The sequence below is a fragment of the Bombina bombina genome, chromosome 1 (assembly GCF_027579735.1).
Source record: "Bombina bombina isolate aBomBom1 chromosome 1, aBomBom1.pri, whole genome shotgun sequence".
Classification (NCBI taxonomy): Eukaryota; Metazoa; Chordata; class Amphibia; order Anura; family Bombinatoridae; genus Bombina; species Bombina bombina.
In genome coordinates this window covers 668,304,452-668,325,598 of record NC_069499.1, presented here as the reverse complement: position 1 = coordinate 668,325,598, position 21,147 = coordinate 668,304,452, and the positions used below count along the sequence as shown (strand labels likewise).

General features: G+C 36.6%; 1 protein-coding gene across 1 annotated transcript in view; it reads right to left on the bottom strand.

Moving 5' to 3' along the window:
* VSIG1 (V-set and immunoglobulin domain containing 1) overlaps positions 1-13,034 on the bottom strand; it is a 103,427-nt gene extending 90,393 nt beyond the window's left edge. The window contains exons 1-3 of the mRNA XM_053714188.1: positions 12,986-13,034; positions 12,233-12,396; positions 1,540-1,635 (exon numbers count right to left, since the gene is read on the bottom strand). Coding sequence (XP_053570163.1) covers positions 1,540-1,635; positions 12,233-12,396; positions 12,986-13,034 — 309 coding nt within the window. The remainder of the gene's footprint in view (positions 1-1,539; positions 1,636-12,232; positions 12,397-12,985) is intronic.
* Positions 13,035-21,147: the final 8,113 nt, after the last annotated feature.

The window sequence follows — 21,147 nt, the reverse complement described above, 5'->3', positions numbered from 1 at the left end:
ACTAAACCTATTATATTAAAATGCCAGAGTTTATTATCTTTTCTAAGACAGATTGACATGTATGTAATTTGTGATTTAGAAGCAATTCTATGTTTCAGGTGAGTAGGTGACAAGTAAGCTGGTTTACATTAAATAAAGTAAATAAGATGAACAAATGCTTTAAAGTCAATGAAAATCAAGTTAATGTAAGTTAGGTTGGTTTAAAGGAACATTATTCTGCAAAAATAACCTGCTCTATAAGGTATACCTGCTTGTCATTTACTCACTATCTATCTACACCCTCATGTGAAGTGGCACAGCTTTGACTATAATTGAAACAGTTTTTGTTTTGTTTGGTTTTTACAGTAAAATGCAAATTTAAGGGGCCATAATAGTCGAACAATGACATGCTCTTATTTGTTAGAGCACGTCATTTTAAGGCTATTGACCCTACACTACTGTGTGTTTAACCCCTGCAAAGGTACATTATAAGTACCATTTGGGACCAGCATCAGTAGTGTATTGTCTATAGTCTTAAAATTACATTTTTTTTTATTTTTTTTTCATTTAAATTTTTATTAGGTTTTCATCATACAGGTTAATGAAATTAGCAGTAAATGTAATAAACACATATTAATAACATAACAACTTGTTGTTCCTTGACTTCAGATTTAACAATCACGATGTTATAAAACCGCTGTTGCACTACCTTTTGCTATCTATCTGTCACATCTAAATAGGACCAATCGAGAACCTATGTTGTAGGTTCTTTCCGTCTCCTTCGCTATTTGGGATACTTCTCCCAAACTCACTACCCTATACATTTCTAGAATGTTTTTATTCTCATTTAGATTAAAATGAAATTTTTTAACAAATAAGAGCATGTCATTTTTCGACTGTCATGTCCCTTTAAATGACTAGCTTTTTTTTAACAATTTTATATATTATTTAGTTGGTCCTTTGTGTTTTTTGTTTGCCCTCCTCCTAATAAACACAAAAGTAGATCTAATAAAGGTGATGGTCTATCATATAAACCGTGTTATACAGCTCTATAGAAACTGGAATCTGACAAGAAGACAAATACCTTTAAATAATATTTTTTATTTATTTTTTTCTTGTCAAAAGAATAATCTGTTTTCATTGTCTGTTGTATAAATATAAATTCTTAACCAATTGCAAAACCTCATGTCAGAATTCTCTCTAGACCGGCTTCCTACTTTTGCCATGCTGGTTGCCATATGTTTTGATTCTATCTCACTGTTAATGTACTAAGTCTGTTATTATCACATCCCCTTATAAGAAGTTTTCTCTACTGGACAACCCATACACTAGAAGAATATATCCCACAAGTGACTGTTAATATATCTGTAGAACTGTGCATATAAACTGGATTGCTGATATGATGCTTTAATATATTTTTTTTCCTTTTTTTTTTTGAATACTTGAAACTTTATGAAGATAACATTTCCCTGTCCTTCTCCATGCTACAATATATACAGTAGTTATGATGAGTATAACCACTGGAAATGACAAGCATTTTGCTCTGTTATATATATTTACCTGGTGTTTCCAGTTACACCTTCCCCGGGCATCTCTGCCGAGCTGCATCTTACAGTGGTTCATTGCATTTTCCTCCGAACTGAAGCAGGGGGAATACTGTTTTGGAGCAGAAAGTATCTAAGAGCGAATGTTTAAATCCACTATCTATATTAAATCTGCATCTTAAAAGTGAATGGACTGTGCTGAATTTGCTTTAGTTTTATATTCTTGTATCTTTTTTTTAATTATTGTATAATTATATTTCTTTTTTTCTTATATTTTAGCATTGACATTTTTTTATTTATGAAAAAGTTAAAAAATATTTATTTTTATTTTTTTGCTTTTTGGAGAATTCGACATTTTATATCTTTAGTATTTTTCTACAAACTGTACATGTTTGTATTACACATCAACTTCAATTCCAGAAAAAAAAAATGTATTTTTTTTCATTTTAATTACAACTGGATTAAATCACTGTCGTACTAATTTTATATTCCAGTGTAATACAAATAATTGCCTCTTCAAAGTAAAACATAAATACTGAGTAGCTCGAGAGGAATTGGAAGCAGCACAAATGTTTTAAGTCTAAAGGAAGACCAAGTCACAGCTTTGAATTAGTTTATTTTTATTTATTTTTATGGATAGAATGTTCATATTACCAGCTATGCTCCATTCACTTAAAAATAGACTTTGCTTCATAGAACAGTCTATTTTTTATTCACATATTGATGATGCACACAAAAATAATAATTTTTGCTTTCTTTAATGGTATATTGAACAGTCTGTTTCATTGTTGTAATAAACAAATAACTAAGCAGTGATGTATACTTAATATAAATCATTGCAATATGTATTGTTCATCTATTTAAATTGATTTTACCTTTTTTATTTATTTTTGTTTTTAAACTTAATTTGCTCAGTGTCCATTACTTCCTGTCACAGCCCTACAAGGAGCCTGTGGTCTCTACATTAAACTTATCTAGCATGATGTCATAAAACGTTCATAGTTAGTTTAGTATTAAAGGGACACTGAACCCAATTTTTTTATTTCGTGAATCAGATAGAGCATGCAATTTTAAGCAACTTTCTAATTTACTCCTATTATTAATTTTTCTTCATTCTCTTGCTTTCTTTATTTGAAAAAGAAAGCATCTAAGCTATTTTTTTGGTTCAGAACCATGGAAAGCATGTGTTTATTGGTGGGTGAATATATCCAACAATCAGCAAGAACAACCCAGTTTGTTCACCAAAAATGGGCCGGCATCAAAACTTACATTCTTGCATTTCAAATAAAGATACCAAGAGAATGAAGACAATTTGATAATATGAGTAAATTAGAAAGTTGCTTAAAATTACATACTGTATCTGAATCACAAAATAAAAATTTGGGTTCAGTGTACCTTTAAGTGAATAGACTAGATAACCAAGGAGTCAGATTTGCTCATGTTCAGAACTGGCAGAATGAAACTTAAAGGGACAATCTACTTACATTTTCTTTTATTGTTTAACCCCTTAAGGACCGGGAATATCTAGGCTCATTTTGGTATATTTCATACCACTATTTCGCTGCCAAATGCAATCAAATAAAAAAATTGTTAACTTTTTCACAAACTTTGGTGTTCTCGCTGAAATTATTTACATATGCAGTCATAACACAAATGGTTGTAAAAGCTTCTCTGGGATCCCCTTTGTTTAGAAATAGTACACATGCATTTGCCATTGCCTTTTGGTAATCAGAAGTTTGCTAATTACAGCAGCACACCACACTTCTGAAATTCTCGGCAGTGAAGGAGTTAATCTAGCTTTAGTGTAGAGGTTACCCTCCCACCTGATACCTACCACCCCCTCCTAAACATCTCTCTTCCCTCCCTCACCCCCCCCCCCCCTGGTTACCACCATCTTAGGTACTATTCTTCCCTGCTATTTCTGCACTGCTCCATGCAGAAATAGAGTGATCTCGCTGCTTTTGCTTCAGAAAGAGCACAGGAAGGCAGCGCTGGTCCTTAAGAGCTAAACGACCAGTGCCACACAAGGTGCGATGCTGGTCGGTAAGGGGTTAAAAAGATAGACAATCCCTTTATTACCCATTCACCTGTTTTGCAAAACCAGTGCTGACTCATAAATAATTCAATGGCAGTAAGCACAACATTATTTATATGCCACACATGAACTAGCACTGTCTAACTGAGAAAAACAGCAAAAGTACAGTCACTGAGATAAGAGGCGGCCTTCAGTAGATTAGAAATTAGCATATGAGCCTACCTATGTTTAGCATTTAACAAAGAATACTTAGAGCACAGAGCAAATTTAATGATAAAAGTAAATTGGAAAGTTGGTTAAAATTGCATGCCCTATCTGAATCATGAAAGTTTTATTTTGACTTGACTGGCCCTACAGGCTACAGTGAGAAAATCTAAGTGCTAATTTTTGTAGAAAACATTTTAGTTGTTTGCTGTTTTTAAACAATGTGTTTGTTTTTATGTTTCCTTTGATTTAAGATATTTGTTTTTACCAAAGAAGTACTGTTTGATATCCCTTTAATGTTAGTAGTTATAACACGTATGTCTAAAATGAGCTGTATCAAATGTTCAGGAGCTGAATAGACATGAACAGTTAATAAATTACAAAAAAATAAATAGTTTTACATTGCTGTACCCACTATAAATTATAACATCTCAAAGTTCTAACAAAATGCAAGGGATTTCAGAATCTCCCCTTCCTCTCATGCTCACCTTGGGCTTTTATTCATTGGCGGCTAGATTTGGAGTTTGGCGGTAAAAGGGCTGTTAACGCTCCGCGGGTTTTTTTCTGGCCGCACCATAAATTTAACTCTGGTATCGAGAGTTCAAACAAATGCTGCGTTAGGCTCCAAAAAAGGAGCGTAGAGCATTTTTACCGCAAATACAACTCTCGATACCAGAGTTGCTTACGGATGCGGCCGGCCTCAAAAACGTGCTCGTGCACGATTCTCCCATAGGAAACAATGGGGCTGTTTGAGCTGAAAAAAAACCTAACACCTGCAAAAAAGCAGCGTTCAGCTCCTAACGCAGCCCCATTGTTTACTATGGGGAAACACTTCCTACGTCTGCACCTAACACTCTAACATGTACCCCGAGTCTAAACACCCCTAGCCTTACACTTATTAACCCCTAATCTGCTGCCCCCGCTATCGCTGACCCCTGCATTACACTTTTAACCCCTAATCTGCCGCTCCGTAAACCGCCGCCACCTACGTTATCCCTATGTACCCCTAATCTGCTGCCCTAACATCGCCGACCCCTATGTTATATTTATTAACCCCTAATCTGCCCCCCACAACGTCGCCGACACCTACCTACACTTATTAACCCCTAATCTGCCGACCGGACCTGAGCGCTACTATAATAAAGTTATTAACCCCTAATCCGCCTCACTAACCCTATCATAAATAGTATTAACCCCTAATCTGCCCTCCCTAACATCGCCGACACCTACCTTCAATTATTAACCCCTAATCTGCCGACCGGAGCTCACCGCTATTCTAATAAATGCATTAACCCCTAAAGCTAAGTCTAACCCTAACACTAACACCCCCCTAAGTTAAATATAATTTTTATCTAACGAAATAAATTAACTCTTATTAAATAAATGATTCCTATTTAAAGCTAAATACTTACCTGTAAAATAAATCCTAATATAGCTACAATATAAATTACATTTATATTATAGCTATTTTAGGATTAATATTTATTTTACAGGTAACTTTGTATTTATTTTAACCAGGTACAATAGCTATTAAATAGTTAAGAACTATTTAATAGTTACCTAGTTAAAATAATTACAAATTTACCTGTAAAATAAATCCTAACCTAAGTTATAATTAAACCTAACACTACCCTATCAATAAAATAATTAAATAAACTACCTACAATTACCTACAATTAACCTAACACTACACTATCAATAAATTAATTAAACACAATTGCTACAAATAAATACAATTAAATAAACTATCTAAAGTACAAAAAATAAAAAAGAACTAAGTTACAGAAAATAAAAAAATATTTACAAACATAAGAAAAATATTACAACAATTTTAAACTAATTACACCTACTCTAAGCCCCCTAATAAAATAACAAAGACCCCCAAAATAAAAAATTCCCTACCCTATTCTAAATTTAAAAAGTTACAAGCTCTTTTACCTTACCAGCCCTGAACAGGGCCCTTTGCGGGGCATGCCCCAAGAAGTTCAGCTCTTTTGCCTGTAAAAGAAAACATACAATACCCCCCCCCCAACATTACAACCCACCACCCACATACCCCTAATCTAACCCAAACCCCCCTTAAATAAACCTAACACTAAGCCCCTGATGATCTTCCTACCTTGTCTTCACCATGCCAGGTTCACCGATCCGTCCTGGCTCCAAGATCTTCATCCAACCCAAGCGGGGGCTAGACATCCACTGAAGAAGTCCAGAAGAGGGTCCAAAGTCTTCCTCCTATCCGGCAAGAAGAGGACATCCGGACCGGCAAACATCTTCTCCAAGCGGCATCTTCTATGTTCTTCCATCCGATGACGACCGGCTCCATCTTGAAGACCTCCAGCGCGGATCCATCCTCTTCTTCCGACGACTAGACGACGAATGACGGTTCCTTTAAGGGACGTCATCCAAGATGGCGTCCCTCGAATTCCGATTGGCTGATAGGATTCTATCAGCCAATCGGAATTAAGGTAGGAATTTTCTGATTGGCTGATGGAATCAGCCAATCAGAATCAAGTTCAATCCGATTGGCTGATCCAATCAGCCAATCAGATTGAGCTCGCATTGTATTGGCTGATCGGAACAGCCAATAGAATGCGAGCTCAATCTGATTGGCTGATTGGATCAGCCAATCGGATTGAACTTGATTCTGATTGGCTGATTCCATCAGCCAATCAGAAAATTCCTACCTTAATTCCGATTGGCTGATAGAATCCTATCAGCCAATCGGAATTCGAGGGACGCCATCTTGGATGACGTCCCTTAAAGGAACCGTCATTCGTCGTCTAGTCGTCGGAAGAAGAGGATGGATCCGCGCTGGAGGTCTTCAAGATGGAGCCGGTCGTCATCGGATGGAAGAACATAGAAGATGCCGCTTGGAGAAGATGTTTGCCGGTCCGGATGTCCTCTTCTTGCCGGATAGGAGGAAGACTTTGGACCCTCTTCTGGACTTCTTCAGTGGATGTCTAGCCCCCGCTTGGGTTGGATGAAGATCTTGGAGCCAGGACGGATCGGTGAACCTGGCATGGTGAAGACAAGGTAGGAAGATCATCAGGGGCTTAGTGTTAGGTTTATTTAAGGGGGGTTTGGGTTAGATTAGGGGTATGTGGGTGGTGGGTTGTAATGTTGGGGGGGGGGGGTATTGTATGTTTTCTTTTACAGGCAAAAGAGCTGAACTTCTTGGGGCATGCCCCGCAAAGGGCCCTGTTCAGGGCTGGTAAGGTAAAAGAGCTTGTAACTTTTTAAATTTAGAATAGGGTAGGGAATTTTTTATTTTGGGGGTCTTTGTTATTTTATTAGGGGGCTTAGAGTAGGTGTAATTAGTTTAAAATTGTTGTAATATTTTTCTTATGTTTGTAAATATTTTTTTATTTTCTGTAACCTAGTTCTTTTTTATTTTTTGTACTTTAGATAGTTTATTTAATTGTATTTATTTGTAGCAATTGTGTTTAATTAATTTATTGATAGTGTAGTGTTAGGTTAATTGTAGGTAATTGTAGGTAGTTTATTTAATTATTTTATTGATAGGGTAGTGTTAGGTTTCATTATATCTTAGGTTAGGATTTATTTTACAGGTAAATTTGTAATTATTTTAACTAGGTAACTATTAAATAGTTCTTAACTATTTAATAGCTATTGTACCTGGTTAAAATAAATACAAAGTTACCTGTAAAATAAATATTAATCCTAAAATAGCTATAATATAAATGTAATTTATATTGTAGCTATATTAGGATTTATTTTACAGGTAAGTATTTAGCTTTAAATAGGAATCATTTATTTAATAAGAGTTAATTTATTTCGTTAGATAAAAATTATATTTAACTTAGGGGGGTGTTAGTGTTAGGGTTAGACTTAGCTTTAGGGGTTAATACATTTATTAGAATAGCGGTGAGCTCCGGTCGGCAGATTAGGGGTTAATAATTGAAGGTAGGTGTCGGCGATGTTAGGGAGGGCAGATTAGGGGTTAATACTATTTATGATAGGGTTAGTGAGGCGGATTAGGGGTTAATAACTTTATTATAGTAGCGCTCAGGTCCGCTCGGCAGATTAGGGGTTAATAAGTGTAGGTAGGTGTCGGCGACGTTGTGGGGGGCAGATTAGGGGTTAATAAATATAACATAGGGGTCGGCGATGTTAGGGGCAGAAGATTAGGGGTACATAGGGATAACGTAGGTGGCGGCGATTTGCGGTCGGAAGATTAGGGGTTAATTATTTTAAGTAGCTTGCGGCGACGTTGTGTGGGGCAAGTTAGGGGTTAATAAATATAATATAGGGGTCGGCGGGGTTAGGGGCAGCAGATTAGGGGTACATAAGTATAACGTAGGTGGCGGTCGGCAGATTAGGGGTTAAAAATTTTAATCGAGTGGCGGCGATGTGGGGGGAGCTCGGTTTAGGGGTACATAGGTAGTTTATGGGTGTTAGTGTAGTTTAGGGTACAGTAGTTAAGAGCTTTATGAACCGGCGTTAGCCAGAAAGCTCTTAACTCCTGCTTTTTTCAGGCGGCTGGAATCTTGTCGTTAGAGCTCTAACGCTCACTGCAGAAACGACTCTAAATACCGGCGTTAGAAAGATCCCATTGAAAAGATAGGCTACGCAAATGGCGTAGGGGGATCTGCGGTATGGAAAAGTCGCGGCTGTAAAGTGAGCGTTAGACCCTTTAATCACTGACTCCAAATACCAGCGGGCGGCCAAAACCAGCGTTAGGAGCCTCTAACGCTGGTTTTGACGGCTACCGCCGAACTCTAAATCTAGGCCTGGGAGTTTGGCAGAGTCACTGTGCAAAGCATTTCATATGGACCAATGTACTGACAAAGAAACAAACCTTATGGCAACAGTCTGGTGTATTTCTAGGCAATACAAAGAATTCTCACTTATGAGTTTTGTATATAATATATAAATATTACAAGCTTTAATGATGGCTATTCTTTATATTTAAATAACAGGTTTTCAACATCAGTCCACCAAAGTTAACTACAGTCAATATTTTAAATTCAATGATTTTTCTAACTTTTAGGGATCACTCACTCCACGCAGTTTCTTTTTACTTCCTTACAGGCTATACAATTAACCAATTAAAACAATTGCTTTTCTTTTTTTCTGATGATTGTTCAGTTGATTAGAAACCAGCAGTTTATCCTCCATGTTGTTAGAAAGTTTGGCACAGGGACAAAACCTTAAGTCAGAATATGTCTAAGTAAGTTTTTTTTTTTAAATTTGTTTCTGATATATTACATGACTGACTGCACATTATTTAAAGTCAGCCCAGTTGATCACAAATGTTATACACCTACAATTTAGATGTTGTTTTAAAATATTTTCCTGCATTTTTGTGTTTAAACCTGATATTATTTGCCTTGCAGTGAACCTGCAGGGAAGATGCTGGTATTTGTGGCTTGTGACATCAGTGTGATGATGTCATTATATTGTCATTTTTGGTGTTTCCCAAAATCACGTGGTTTCATATTATTAACAGCAATTACTTGGATATGTCTCTCAGAGTTTTGGATTCTGTCCCTTTTCTGCTCAGTTTCTCCAAAAAAGGTTCTTGCTTGACTATGTATGTACTAACTTAAACATGATATCCATGTAAGTGTAAATCTGTAGATATGTATATGAGTGTGTGTATGTGTTTGAGTATGTTTGTGTATGTGAGGGTGTAGATGTGTTTGAGTATGTTTGTTTGTGTATGTGAGGGTGTATACGTGTTTGAGTATGTGTATGCGTTTGAGTATGCTTGTGTATGTGAGGGTGTATATGTGTTTGAGTATGTTTGTTTATGAGGGCGTATATGTGTGTATGTGTTTTGAGTATGTATGTGAGGGTGTATATACGTGTTTGAGTATGTGTGTGTATGCGTTTGAGTATGTGAGGGTGCATATGTGTTTGAGTGTGTTTGAGTATGTGTGTGTATGTGTTTGAGTATGTTTGTGTATGTGAGGGTGTATATGTGTTTGAGTATGCTTGTGTATGTGAGGGTGTATATGTGTTTGAGTATGCTTGTGTATGTGAGGGTGTATATGTGTTTGAGTATGTTTGTTTGTGTTTGTCAAGGTGTATATGTGTGTATGTGTTTGAGTATGCTTGTGTATGTGAGGGTGTATATTTATGTGTTGAATGTGTGTGTGTATTTTTGTGAGCCATATAACATTTACATTTTTTGTATAATATTTTAAATGATGAGGCTACTTTAGGAGGTATAGAATGTATGGTATATTGGGGCACTTAAGCACCTTCTTAAGAAGTATTTTAATTATTTTTTTTTTAAACCATCTAGCTATCATTACTATTGTTTGCAAAATTTAACTGTCAGACTAAGTACCCCCTGACCAACTACATTCTCACATCAAACCTCAGACCTGGTGCATGATTTAGCAACCCCTTCAGTGCCCGCTACATGAATACATTACACTTCAATCTGAGTTCAGGCAACCCCATATCAAAACTATGACAAGACTCTGCTTTAGCTGCTCATTTGACGCTAGCTGCTTACCTATGTCAGGTCTCAGAAACATTCCCTGTAATGCCATTTACATTACCAGAAACAGATATAAGAGCCAGTGCATGCGTGACACCAGGTACATGAGTACATCAGACCTCAGATCAGACACATACTTCAGTAACCTCTTTAACTGACAGAGATAAAGGGCTGCAACACATTGCAAAGGCAGAGAAGTATATTAAACACCATGCAATCCTTTACCTCTTATTCTCTCCTGTCGCTGATTGTGCCGAGAGCCTAGTGAGATAGGTAGTCCCTTATTTTCACAAAGTAAGCCTGACAACTATTTTTTATACTCATTCACTTCCTCCATTTTTAGGGTACTTGCACATTTTGATTTAATGAGAGTAACCCAGATGTGTGAAAACTAAATAATGAAACTGTTTATGAGAAAATTGGGATTTCTGTTTTTCAAATAAGGGTGTATAAAACATTTTCTATCATTTATGTTGTGATGGGGGATTTGTTATAGTTTTCAGAATTAAAAGACTGGAGCAAAAGCATTATTATTATTATTATACTTTATTTATTAAGTGCCAACAAATTCCGCAGCGCTGTCCATGGATACAATTCATTTAGATAAAACATGAGGTCTTGTTATGACCATCTGCTTCAACCAACATGGATGGGGCCTTATTGCAGCATTTTCTTTTTGCACTATTAATAGCAAATAACTATCTGTTTAACCACCTCAAAGGGGTTAAACATAAAGGGTTAGATTACGCGTGGTGTGCTGTTGCATGAGCAATAAGGGCTTTATGTTTATCGTGGCTCTTTGTGTGCGAGAAGTAATGCGCTATTAGGAGTTGAATGTAAACGCATTTGCTTGAGCACAATTTAATTTAACGCGCATCTGGTTAGTGCAACTTCAGAGCTTTGGTAAACAAGTTGCACAAAATACATCAAAAAAACATTTAACAGTTCAGTTACACTCATAATAACGCTGTCAGATAAAGAATATAAAAAAAACTAAATTACATTAAAAAGTTATAAGGGCTCAAATATATGAGGTCTCAGGTGTTAGAGACAAAAAAGGACTGCAAAGGGCTTTAACACATATATATATATATATATATATATATATATATATATATATATATATACATATGTACACACACACTATATTTTCAGACATATAAACACATATACATAAACATGTATACATACTGTATATAGACATATATAAGTGCATATGGTTTTATAAACAACGCTAATAGCTAAACTTTCCTTTAAAGGGAAATTCCAGTCAAAATTTAAATGCACATAGATGAATTACATCTTTGAATAGTAACATATTTGCAAGATACATGTATTGGCATAAAAGCTTATCACTGTTTTAGTGTTAACATTTTTCTCTGCACGTGCATGTGTAGCATAGCTAGATATTGTCACTATACCAGCATTTTAAATACTGCAGCTGCTCTGAGTGCCAATGGAGCTTGTATCATGTCTCACCAGATGGTACAAGCACCTTGAGCAAGTGTTGTGTTTAAAATGCTGGTGCATACTTAAATATACTTTTGAAACTGCTATAACTTTTATTGCAAGCATTTTTGCTAAAACATGTATATTATGATTTGAGCATTTCACTGGACTTCCTTTATTACAGTCTCTAATTGATCACTGGACTATTTCTTATCAAATAGATGTATATTTATGTACCTGGACTGTATTTTCCTTCTGTTTAATGGTTACACTCTGAAGGTACATGACAATTTTATTTATGTGGTAACTGTATTGATTTTGTCCCCTCAATAAAAAGAATTAAAAAAACAAACGTACTGTATATTCCGGAAATGAAGCCATGTGGATTCCAATTTTGGCTGGAATGTACATTTAAGTATATCAATTAAAGGCAGTCATAAAGACTTAAGGTAAAGTCTACCTATGAAAACACAAATCAAATGGTCATAGCTGGCAATGAGATCAATAGAACCTTTTAAATAATACCTAATATTAAGTTATACTCACAGTTTTAAACTGCTGTGATTGGGCTTCAAAAATGCTCCATTGAATAAAGAGACCCTTTGAGAGGGTTCCCACGGGGGAATATGTACAGTACAAGGTGGCATTTTGTCCTACGGTCACATTGATTGCTGAAAAGGGAATTGTCACCTGCAAACAGTAGGCTGAACCTGAAAAAAATACATTTAAAAATATGATATAAATTTAAAATGGAAAAAAATATATAGTTCTAGAAATTAAACATTTATCCTGTCACCTATATTTTGGTATATTTATAGCTTATCGGTCTACAAACAGAATAACTTAGAGAAGCTTATCCCAAATTGAAGTCTTTTTATTGCTTTATCCAAAAACGTCTCTCAGTGTAAGGAAATAACTCACACAACAGTCTTGTGATCTAGCATTTCTGCTATTTGGGCACAGCTACTACAACTTAAAAAATAAAAATAATGCACAACGTCTCTCCAGAACCACACAATTCCTCCACAATACTCTGAAACTGCTACATGAGACTGTACAATTAAAGCTACTTCCTTCTTGATCTTTCTATATTTTTTTCAAATGGCTAATTTTAATGCTGAAAATAGCAAATTTTATTGCTGATCCCCCTAATCACCCAGTGGACCAACAGGGTTACATGGAATACAGTTTTGTCAACTATTGCTTTAGCAACAAAGGCAGGTAACAAACAAATGTCTTCAAATATATTTTTCTATGAAAACCTAAATTTTCCAATTTCTTTCTGTCTTGAAACTTTACCTGTAAGGCTTCCCAGTATTGCCACTATCTGTAAAAAGGAGACCGTCATGTTGCCAAGAGGTCCAGACAAAGAAGAATACAGGTGCTCTCTCGGTTTGGTTTGAGTATATTGTGGCAAACTTCAACGAGCAGTTCCTCTTATCGTTGCATATCTGTATGTCAACAAGGGCTTTTCATACACTGACTTTATCAAACATACTTCCCAGACTTCGCCCAATATGGCTGTGTGGCTTTTTTTCAGTTGAACTATATTTCAAGGTGTGGGCATCTTGTCCCACCCCCCAACACTCACACACACTTGTAATGATATATTTTTTTTGTCTCCAAATATTCTGAAGTGCAGTTACAGATCAGATTACAGTTTAAAAATGTATTACTTCTAGCATATATGAAAGCACTTAGCCCAAAATGTTGATTCCCTTTTTAAATAAAAACATTGGTTGCTATTAGTTAAAAATTGTATTTATGTGAATAAAATGCAAAATACATAAAAGAAAAGCAAATGATCTTGCTATTTGCAAATTAATGTGTAGAACAATGAATACAGAAACTATACTTATTTAACCAAACAGAATGCAGTTTATTTAGCCGAATAATCATCAACTAGAATGAGTGCACAACATAGATATTTACATGTATGAATAGAAAAATAAAATACACTAAACTCTTAACTGAGTGATAGTAAATCCAAGCGTTTTTGACACAATAGAATTTGCCAATGGGGACTTTCAGTCATGAAGTATAAAATACTTCATGCTGAAAGTTCCTTTATTTGTCTGTAGCATTGGCCACACTGAGCACCTCAGGCCATCCACGGCAGAAAACTATTTATCACTGAGGTGATTTTAGCCAATAGCGTGTTAGCTATCCGGCACAGTGCCAACTGGCGTGCACGACTATTGGCTAAAATGACCTCAGTGATAAATAGCATACTGAGGCCCTCAGTGTGGTGAACGCTAGAAACAAATATAGGAACTTTCAGCTTGAAGTATTTTATACTTCATGACTAAAAGTCCCCTTTATTTGTTGCATTGGTAAATCCTGGGGCAAGATTACATAAGCGGCGCAGACTTCAGCGCAACTGCTAAAACCCACATTGCGCGTAATTTCACCTTGCACATCGGGGAATCATATAAACTGCTACAGAAGTTCATATACTGCTGTAAGTCGGATAAATACACATTTTTGGAGTCGCCAGTGACTTATGGCAGTTTAGAAACTTAGTTAAATCGCCCGTAAAAGTCTAACCCACCTCCCAAAAATAAACCTGACATGTCAAAACCCCTATATCCGCCATCACCCCACATCGCAACTAATAATAAAAGTATTAACCCTTAAACCGCCAACCCCCACAACGCAATATACCTAATTAAATTATTAACCCCTAATCCGCCATTCACCCACATCGCAATCTAACTAATAAATTTATTAACTCCTAATCCACCATCCCCCCACATCGCATTCTACCTAATAAATGTATTAACCCCTAATCCGCCATCCCCCACATCACAAACTGCCTTATAAAGTGATTAACCTCTAAACCGCCATCCCCCACAATGCAATTAACCTATTAACCCCTAAACCGCCAACCCCTCACAGCGCAAATAACTAATTTAATCACTAAGCCCCCTAACCTAACACCCCCTAAATTAACCCCAATTACATAAAATAATAAAATACTTAGTTAAAATTAAAATAAAAAATCCTAACAGTACTTAAAATAAAAAAAACTAAGATTAAATTAAAATTAATAAATCTAAAATTACAAAAAATAAAAAACTTTAAAATTACAGAAAAAAATAAACCAAATTATAGAAAATAAAAAAAATAAACCTAATCTAATACACCTCTGAAAATTAAAAAGCCCCCCAAAATAAAAACACCCCCTAATCTAAACTACCAATAGCCCTTAAAAGGGCTTTTTGTAGGGCATTGCCCTAAGTTAAACAGTTCTTTTACATTAAAATAATACTAAGTCTCCCCTAACAGTAAACCCCCCCCCACCCACCAAACCCCCCAAAATAAAAAAACTAACACTAAAACAAAACAAAACTACCCATTGCCCCTAAAGGAGCATTAAAATGGCAATCAGCTCTTTTGCAGACCATTAAAAGAACAAACCCTATTCAAAAGAAAAAAAGCCACCCCAAAAAATAAAGAAAAGCCTAAGTCTAACCCCCAAATAGGTACTCACCGTTCCTAAAGTCCGACGGAGAAGGTCTTCTTCCAGGCAGCGACATCTTCTTCCAGCGCAGGGACCTCTTCTATCTTCATCCAGGACGAAGGTGGCGCGGAGTGGAGGTGATCACGGAGCAAGAACACCGGCCGCAGAGCCATCCAGCGTGGAGGATCCTCTTCATGCAGTCACTGCCGCACACTGAGGATTGAATGCAAGGTACCTGTTTTATATTTGGGGTACCTTGCATTCCTATTGGCTGAAATTTTTAAATCAGCCAATAGAATTAAAGCTACTGAAATCCTATTGGCTGTATCTGATGATTTTCGGTACAATATATATATATATATATATATATATATATATATATATATATATATATATATATAAATAATAGTATATAGGTATAGATATATGTTATGGGTAAAGTCAGATATTGAGTAATCGTAGGATTACCCAGAAAAAGCGGACATTACCCAAGCGGCTGTGGGTAAAGCCGATGTAAGATTATAAATCCCATCAGAGTGCACGCTCTTCATCGAGTCACTGCATCAAACATATATACGATGCACTGTAGTTCCCCCATCTTCACTATCTTTTTTGCATCCTCATTTCCCAAGGTTCACTTGGGGTGGATGCCAGAGGATCGGCGGGGCTCCCCCTTTCAACCCCTCAGGCGGAGGCAAAAAATAATAGTGTAGATGGGAGAATTATAGTACATTGGGCTTTACCCACAACCGCTTTGTTAATGTCCATTTTACCCGGGTAATTCTAGGATATCTTACTTTATCCGTAACATTTACAGTAAATACATACTATAACACTTTATTAAATATGAATATTGCATAAATATGCTTTTACATGTTTTCATCTACTTAACTGCAAAGGGCTCCAATGCACCTATACATATGTGTGTATGTATGTGTGTGTGTGTGTGTATATATATATATATATATATATATATATATATATATATATATATATATGTATACATCTTTAGACATGTACAGGGACTGCAGAATTATTAGGCAAATGAGTATTTTGACCACATCATCCTCTTTATGCATGTTGTCTTACTCCAAGCTGTATAGGCTCGAAAGCCTACTACCAATTAAGCATATTAGGTGATGTGCATCTCTGTAATGAGAAGGGGTGTGGTCTAATGACATCAACACCCTATATCAGGTGTGCATAATTATTAGGCAACTTCCTTTCCTTTGGAAAAAATGGGTCAAAAGAAGGACTTGACAGGCTCAGAAAAGTCAAAAATAGTGAGATATCTTGCAGAGGGATGCAGCACTCTTAAAATTGCAAAGCTTCTGAAGCGTGATCATCGAACAATCAAGCGTTTCATTCAAAATAGTCAACAGGGTCGCAAGAAGCGTGTGGAAAAACCAAGGCGCAAAATAACTGCCCATGAACTGAGAAAAGTCAAGCGTGCAGCTGCCAGGATGCCACTTGCCACCAGTTTGGCCATATTTCAGAGCTGCAACATCACTGGAGTGCCCAAAAGCACAAGGTGTGCAATACTCAGAGACATGGCCAAGGTAAGAAAGGCTGAAAGATGACCACCACTGAACAAGACACACAAGCTGAAACGTCAAGACTGGGTCAAGAAATATCTCAAGACTGATTTTTCTAAGGTTTTATGGACTGATGACATGAGAGTGAGTCTTGATGGGCCAGATGGATGGGCCCGTGGCTGGATTGGTAAAGGGCAGAGAGCTCCAGTCCGACTCAGACGCCAGCAAGGTGGAGGTGGAGTACTGGTTTGGGCTGGTATCATCAAAGATGAGCTTGTGGGGCCTTTTCGGGTTGAGGATGGAGTCAAGCTCAACTCCCAGTCCTACTGCCAGTTTCTGGAAGACACCTTCTTCAAGCAGTGGTACAGGAAGAAGTCTGCATCCTTCAAGAAAAACATGATTTTCATGCAGGACAATGCTCCATCACACGCGTCCAAGTACTCCACAGTGTGGCTGGCAAGAAAGGGTATAAAAGAAGAAAATCTAATGCCATGGCCTCCTTGTTCACCTGATCTGAGCCCCATTGAGAACCTGTGGTCCATCATCAAATGTGAGATTTACAAGGAGGGAAAACAGTACACCTCTCTGAACAGTGTCTGGGAGGCTGTGGTTGCTGCTGCACGCAATGTTGATGGTGAACAGATCAAAACTCTGACAGAATCCATGGATGGCAGGCTTTTGAGTGTCCTTGCAAAGAAAGGTGGCTATATTGGTCACTGATTTGTTTTTGTTTTGTTTTTGAATGTCAGAAATGTATATTTGTGAATGTTGAGATGTTATATTGGTTTCACTGGTAAAAAATAAATAATTGAAATGGGTATATATTTGTTTTTTGTTAAGTTGCCTAATAATTATGCACAGTAATAGTCACCTGCACACACAGATATCCCCCTAAAATAGCTAAAACTAAAAACAAACTAAAAACTACTTCCAAAACTATTCAGCTTTGATATTAATGAGTTTTTTGGGTTCATTGAGAACATGGTTGTTGTTCAATAATAAAATTAATCCTCAAAAATACAACTTGCCTAATAATTCTGCACTCCCTGTATATGTATGTATCTCTATGTTAAAGCCATTTGCATGCCTTTTTTCCCAACACCTGAGACTTCATATCTTTGAGCCTTTAAAACTTTAGTGTGCAATATTTTTTTTAAATAATTTGTATTAGATGGTGTTATTATTAGTGTAAGTGCTCTTTGTAATGTATTTTTGATGTGTTTTGTGCAAGTTTTTAGTTTTGCAAAACGGTTAACAGAGCTCTGAAATTGCGTAAATCACAATCAAATCACTAATATTGTGCTCAAGTGATCACGTTTACTTTCAACTCGTAATACGAGCATTAAACCCGACGAGCGCAAACATTAGAGCTCCACTTGTAATCTGGCCCTTAAAAGGATATAAAGGTCAAAATTAAACGTTCATTGCCAGATGGAGCACACAGTATAAGAAATATATTTACTAATATTATCAAATTTTAGTTTATTGGTATCGTTTGTTGAGGAGCATTCCTAGATATATAGGCTACACCTAAAAGCACTCAATCCTCTTTTACTAACAGCTATGTTAAATGGATACTAAAATTAGTATCTGGGGGCGGAGTTAACCGCCATACTGAGCGGATGCAAGTTAGAGGAGCTCCATAAAAAACCTTGCTACTAAAGGGGTTTATAGACACCATTCTCCATGTAATTGGACCCGCAAATCCCTACAACTCTTCAGAGACTTGGCGAGAGTATGAGAGCAGGTGATTCTGCAGTGTAAAAGCCGGCTCTAGAACAAATGCACGCGGCAGTGATTACGGCCTACCACAAAGATATGCATCCTAACTGCGATACCTACTAAGGAAATGATCACCCACGATACTGAGACTTATTGCTGTGCTGGATCCTGAACATAGGGTAACAGAAATTGGACTCCAGATCCCTCAGTCTACCACTAAATAAAAAGCGAGAAGATAGGCTTACGGCAGCACATATACATACATAAAAGTTTCTCCATGGAGCTGGCAACTTCCCTTCTGGCAGCATTGTGCACTCGACTTGATCAACACCAGGCAGCAATTGTGGGCATGTTAAAAAATGTAGTTAGCACTCCTTACCCTACAGTGCTTACTGAAGATCTACATGCCAACACTGCAAACGCCCTGTCAGACAGCGGAGATACTACCTTGTATTGCACAGCTAATCAGCAGCACATGCAACAAGGAGAGTCTGAGCTTGCTGTAGGACCGGAACGGAGAGTGCTTGAAATAGCAAAGAGCCTTAAGCCTGATCTGGCTGCAGATTTGGAGTCAGAACTTGTTATGCGACAGTGGATCGTAATTCTTCTAGATATCGAAGGGGGAGCCCCCAACGTCCTCATGAGGTATCCCTGACATACCAGTTACAGCCGGTTAACGATGGCTCTCCCCACATCGGCACTGTCTGAACAATACAGAAGGGGGGTATGGAATGCCCAGAAGAATACTCAATGGACATTGCCGATATTGAGGACTCACTGCAATTAATATAAATGCTCCGCTTGAGGACCAGAGTAGGATAGATCTCCAGATACTCACTTAATCTAGCCGTGAGATTTAGCACTCAATTAGGTTGTTAGAGTTTCGTTGAATCCCCTGACTCAAAACGTTTAATGTGTTTAGCAAGTCACTAAGGGGCTTCCGCTATAAGCCCAATGTATAGGCTCATTTAGCATTATATCTGTTTTGCATCTATTTGATATGCTTTTGTTTCACGGCCCTTATATACCATAGTTCTTAAGCTCTACATAGTTATATATAGTCAATATATAAATAAAAGGTCACGACCATTGAGAACATATAATGCACTCTTTGCTTGCTATAGCATAATATCTCTATTACACCACACTTTGTTGGTGTAACATGGCCTTATTATGTAACATGCTATGGCTGTTAAGAACATTGCGATAACGATTTATATATTTATGAATAATCAACGGTCATCGGCTGTTGTTCACTTTCTATCTTTTCTATATGTATATGTGCTTGTTCCAGACTAACTGTATAGGTCTTAAATTACCAGAGGGTAGACTCTGAGGTTTGCATGTCTTTTTATAGCAAGATTATTAACTAAGGTTAGGTTCCTTTTTCCCCCCAAACCATAACAATTCAAGCATTAATCTAGATATTCACTGCATTCTAAATAAGGAGTATACAAACTTTGGTGAGTCAAGAGGTTTTTCCTAACAATAGGTCATTTATCACACAGAGAATATTCAAATATTCATGTGCTGATTTAAGTGTTGCTGATGTAACCTGCCTAAAAATAGTAGTTGAGTGGCGCTAGTGAAAGCTGAGGATATATGGTATAATATAAAATGGAAGGGAGGGTTATCCTATATAATCTATGCGAAATATGATTTAATTCAGTGACAAATAAAAAGGTTTATTTAACCTTAGAATAAAAAATAAGGTTCAACAATATATTTAAAATAAACATAGTAATATATATAATAACAAAAAAAAGATAGAGTTGTGGCCACAACCCATATAACCTACAGTATATAACAAGTAAAAATGTGTATACCAGTATCCAATTTGGAAATATTGGATACCTGAATATCTAGATATCAGTTAGTATATTTCTTTTTAATAAAAATATGTTACACAAAAGGGGCTATGACCCAATGTATATTAAATTGTTAGTACATAGAGAAATAGGCTAAAATTAAGCCATTAATGCATAAAAGTATATCTCAAGGTTAGTATAGGATGCAATTAAATCAGCACAAATAGCAGTATTCAGCATATAATATATACAGATAACATGCCCCTAAGTGGAAAGTTCATTTAGTTTCAAAAATATGTGTAGATTTTGAGAATATAACAATGTTTACAAATCTCCTTATAACTCCTGAATTATTTTCCATTGTATCAAAAAAGAGTAGGTGATTCAAAGAAAAAAAGCGGACTCAAAAAAATAGTGTCTCTTATAAAATCCCATATATAGTTGATTAAAATATCTCTGTACAAACAGGTATAGGTGAATCGATAAATATCTCTCTTGTTTTAATTTTCACTTCAGTGATATGATGTCTGAAAAAAACAACAATCATCCACCATGTGTGGAGGATTATTAGGTGGAAGGTAATTTTATACCATGTAGTTTTAGTACCAAGTGAAAGTTCTGTTTAAGAATAATATAGAAAGTGTCCCGTGATATTATATACCGGTAATGCCTGACCGGTCAGGTGTCTTTGAATGTAAGTGTCGTCGGATCCCTGTTCAGGCTTTTCAGTTCGAGTTCGGCTGTGTGGCAGACTTACCTAGCTGTATTCCTCGCTAACTGTGTTTTCCGTGTGTGGCGGGATACACACAGCATCTTCACTGCCTCGATCTCACAGCTTGGTCATCTAACCCTGATGTCGCCTATCAGAGGATCGTTTCCACAGCTTCTCCTTTCATGAGTATTTGGACCTCCGCTAACACCGGATTAGGGTGC